This window comes from Apium graveolens, chromosome 11, assembly GCF_009905375.1.
Source record: "Apium graveolens cultivar Ventura chromosome 11, ASM990537v1, whole genome shotgun sequence".
NCBI lineage: Eukaryota > Viridiplantae > Streptophyta > Magnoliopsida > Apiales > Apiaceae > Apium > Apium graveolens.
In genome coordinates this window covers 29,165,098-29,168,765 of record NC_133657.1, presented here as the reverse complement: position 1 = coordinate 29,168,765, position 3,668 = coordinate 29,165,098, and the positions used below count along the sequence as shown (strand labels likewise).

The following is a 3,668-nucleotide window of genomic DNA, read 5'->3' as shown; positions in this document are numbered from 1 at the left end:
TTTGACGGTTTTTTCCTGTTGTGCTATCATTCGCAGTTTTGAATCTTCCCGAACCTCTTCAAATAAATCACTATGAAATTTGAGGCCTTCGATAGATAAGGTGGGATTGAAGGCTTCGACCAGCGGGGAGATTAGGCTTACCTCGACTAGGAGGACAGCGTCGAAGCCATATGCCATGCAGAAGGGAGTCTCACATGTCGCACTGCGAGGGGTTGTCCTATAGGACCACAACACATTTGGAAGCTCGTCTACCCAGCAACGCGAAATTTCCTTGATGCGTTTTTTATTCCTTGAAGGATTGTTCTGTTGAACACTTCAACTAGGCCGTTATCCCGGGGGTAGGCAGCATAAGCTTTGACATGCTAAATTTTAAGTTCTTCCGATGCATTCTCAAACTTCGCTCCAATAAACTGAGTCACATTATCAGACACACGGATTTTAGGGATTTCGAATCAAAATACCACGTGTTCCATGAAGAATTCAATCATTTCTTTCTCTCTGATCTTTGCTAGAGGCTTTGCTTCTATCCATTTTGTTGCATAGTCAATGGAAACCATGACGTACTGGCATTGGTTCTTGGATTTTGGAAATGGCCCCACGATGTCAATTTCCCACTGAAAGATTAGACATGGGGGTGAGAACCGAGTTTTACCGTGTCGAGGGTTGATGGCTAACTTTAGGGTGCATTTGGCATTCCCTGCACTTTTTGGCGTATTCTTCATAATATTTGCGCATCGTGGATCAGAATAATCCTTATCGCATGATTTGGAATGCTAGGTTTTTATTTCCCGAGGTGCTCACCACATATTCCCGTATGGACCTCGATGATTGTGAGCGTGACTTCATCAGGGCTGATGCATCGGAGTAAAGGCTCTGTCAAAGCCCGCCAGAACAGGTCTGTCCCCTCTACACAGTAATTTCTTGCCCTAAACATGATTAATCGAGCCTCGGCTTTCGTTTTTGGCAGCTTTTTATTCATGATGTATTCTAGGAAGGGTTTTTGCCATTCCATGCCACTCTGAATCTCATTTATCGACTCTGCGTCAATCGAGGAGCATGGAAGCTCCTCGACGTATATTGGACATAGATTGTTGGGAAGTTCTGAAGAGGCAAGCTTTGACAAGGAGTCGGCCACTGATTCTCATTTCTGTCGACATTCGAAAACTTCGAGTAATAGAAGTTTTGCAGCATTTTTTGAGCTCGAGCTAGGTATAATGCCATTTTATCATTATGGGTCTTAAATTCACCATTCACTTGTTTAGCTACCAACTCAGAATTACCAAATATATCTATGATCTTTGCTTCGAGTATTATTGCAAGCTTTAAGTTGGCGATGAGCACCTCATATTCTGCCACATTATTTATACCTTGAAATTTGAGCTTAAGAGCCTGTTGAACCTTACAATCCTCAGGGCTGATTAATATTATACCTGCTCCACCCAAGTTAACCGTGGAAGAACCATCGATGAACAGTAGCCATGCCCTTGAATGATCTCCAACCGGTGTCGATTGTTTATTTGTGAACTAGTATTCCGCGACAGAGTTTAACAGTACTTGGGCTTTAATCGAAGTCCGCAGTTTATACTCGATGAAAAATTGACTGAGCTCAATAGTCTATGCAACGAGCCTACCGGTCATATCAAGTTTGTGCAAGATTCTCTTGAGCGGCTAATTTGTTAGGACATGAATCTCCCTTTCTTGGAAGTAATGGCGGAGTTTTCAACTTGCGATGATCAGTGCTTATATGAGCTTCTCCATCTGTGGATACCTAGTCTCGGCATCACGTAATGCGTAGATGATCTAGTATACTTGGGCTTCTTTATCGTCTTCCAGCCGCACGAGGACCGCTGTTACCATTTCATCGGCAGCCGAAAGATAGACTCTCAGGGGTTCACCTTGCTGAGGCCTCGTGAGAATAAGAGGATTAGTGAGAAATGACTTTAGTTCTGCGAAGCTATTTTGGCAGTCGTTGTTCCATTCAAACTTTGATGACTTTGATGCTTGCTTTATTATTCTTCGATGATTGGGGACTGAAGCGTCTCAAGGCAGCAATACTTCCCGTCAGTCGTTGTACATCCTTCACAGACTTCGGGTTTTCCATTCCCAGGATTGCCTTTGTTCGGGTCGGGTCGGCCTCTATTCCCTGCTGGGTGACCAAGATCCCAGGAATTTTTTAATCGTGAGGCCGAAGGAACACTTGGCCGGATTTAGGCGTATGTTGTGCGTTGTCACATTTTTAAAGGTTTCACTGATGTCTATCACATGGTCTGAAGCTTTTATCGACTTAGAGATCATATTATCAATATAACATATTTCTCCCAATCTGGGCTCCGAAAATAGTGTCCATGATTTGCTGGAACGTGGCATCGATGTTGATGAGACTAAAAGGAATGACTCGATACCCACCCAAAGACACCTCGATGCGTGATGAAAGCCAATTGTTCCCAATCTTGATTATCCATTTTTTTCTGATTGTACCACGAGAAGGCATCCACGAATGATAAGAGTTCATTTCTCGATGTGGCGTTGATGAGTTGATCGATGTTCGACAGAGGATATAAGTCTTTTGGACATGCCCTATTGACGTCAGAATAGTCGACGCACATTTGCCATTTGCTGTTACTTTCTTGACCAGAACGATATTGGAAATCCACGTAGGGAACTTGATAAGTGCGATGAAGCCTGCTGCGAGGAGCCTATCTAGCTCTTGATCGATGGCCGACTTTTTTTCTTTAGAGAATATACTACGTTTCTGCCTGATTGGCGTTATGTTCTTGCTAATATATAGCGAATATTGAGTTACAGCCTCGGGAATACCCGACATGTCTTTAGGATCCCAAGAAAAAATGTCTGTGAACTCACAAATGAGACTCGTTATTTCGAGTTTAAGATGATCTGTCAAATTTTTGCCTAGTCGAGTCGTCTTATAGGGGATTCCTTCAATGACCTCGATTTCCTCCGTTTCCTCGACTATAGAGCACGAGTTACTTACAGGGATGTTGATCATCTCTCTAGGGTCGATATCGAGGACTTGGTTGAATTCTATTTTATTGGATTGTTGGGCTCTTGGGGATACTGTTGTTAAGTAACATTGGCGAGCGGCGGCCTGATCTTCAATAACTTCTCCGACCCCAAATTCTATGAAAAACTTCATTTTCAAGTGAGTGATAGATGTGATAGCTCTTAAAGCAGTTATGGTTGTTCTTCCTAGGATTAGGTTGAAACTGAATGAGGCGCTCACCACATGGAATTTCACTACCTTCCAAATCTGACATAGAGGTGGCCCAAATAAAATAGGCATATCGATGGTACCTACCACATGGACCTCATTGCCAGTAAACCCGTACCGTGGAATGCAAGAGTTTTTAAGTTTGCGATCCCCAGTGTCCATGTGCGCAAAGGCGTGATAGTACAAAATATTTACCAAGCTTCCATTATCAACGGGCATCTTTTTGACGGTGTTGTTCCCACCCGAGTGGTTATTACAAGAGCATCTTGATGACCCTCGATGAGGCCTGGGTAATAGTCGTCATCAGAAAATGATATGACTAAAGAAGGGTTCATACGGGGGTGTTTCACTGGAGAGAGGTTGATATTGAGTACTTCGCGGGCATATGTCGAGTTATTAGACGCGCTACAGGCTGCCATGCCTCGAAGATCACATCGAT

The 3,668-nt window shown here is 43.4% G+C and overlaps 1 protein-coding gene across 1 annotated transcript; it reads right to left on the bottom strand.

The window, feature by feature from the left end:
* Positions 1 to 2,299: 2,299 nt before the first annotated feature.
* LOC141695425 (uncharacterized) lies at positions 2,300 to 3,448 on the bottom strand. The gene has a single exon (XM_074499672.1). It carries the CDS (start codon positions 3,446 to 3,448, stop codon positions 2,300 to 2,302), a length of 1,149 nt encoding a protein of 382 aa, XP_074355773.1.
* Between the last annotated feature and the right edge of the window lie 220 nt (positions 3,449 to 3,668).

Bases quoted from the DNA above. Each gene is read 5' to 3' on its own strand.
- LOC141695425 (XM_074499672.1), bottom strand. From the start codon at position 3,448: ATGCCCGTTGATAATGGAAGCTTGGTAAATATTTTGTACTATCACGCC.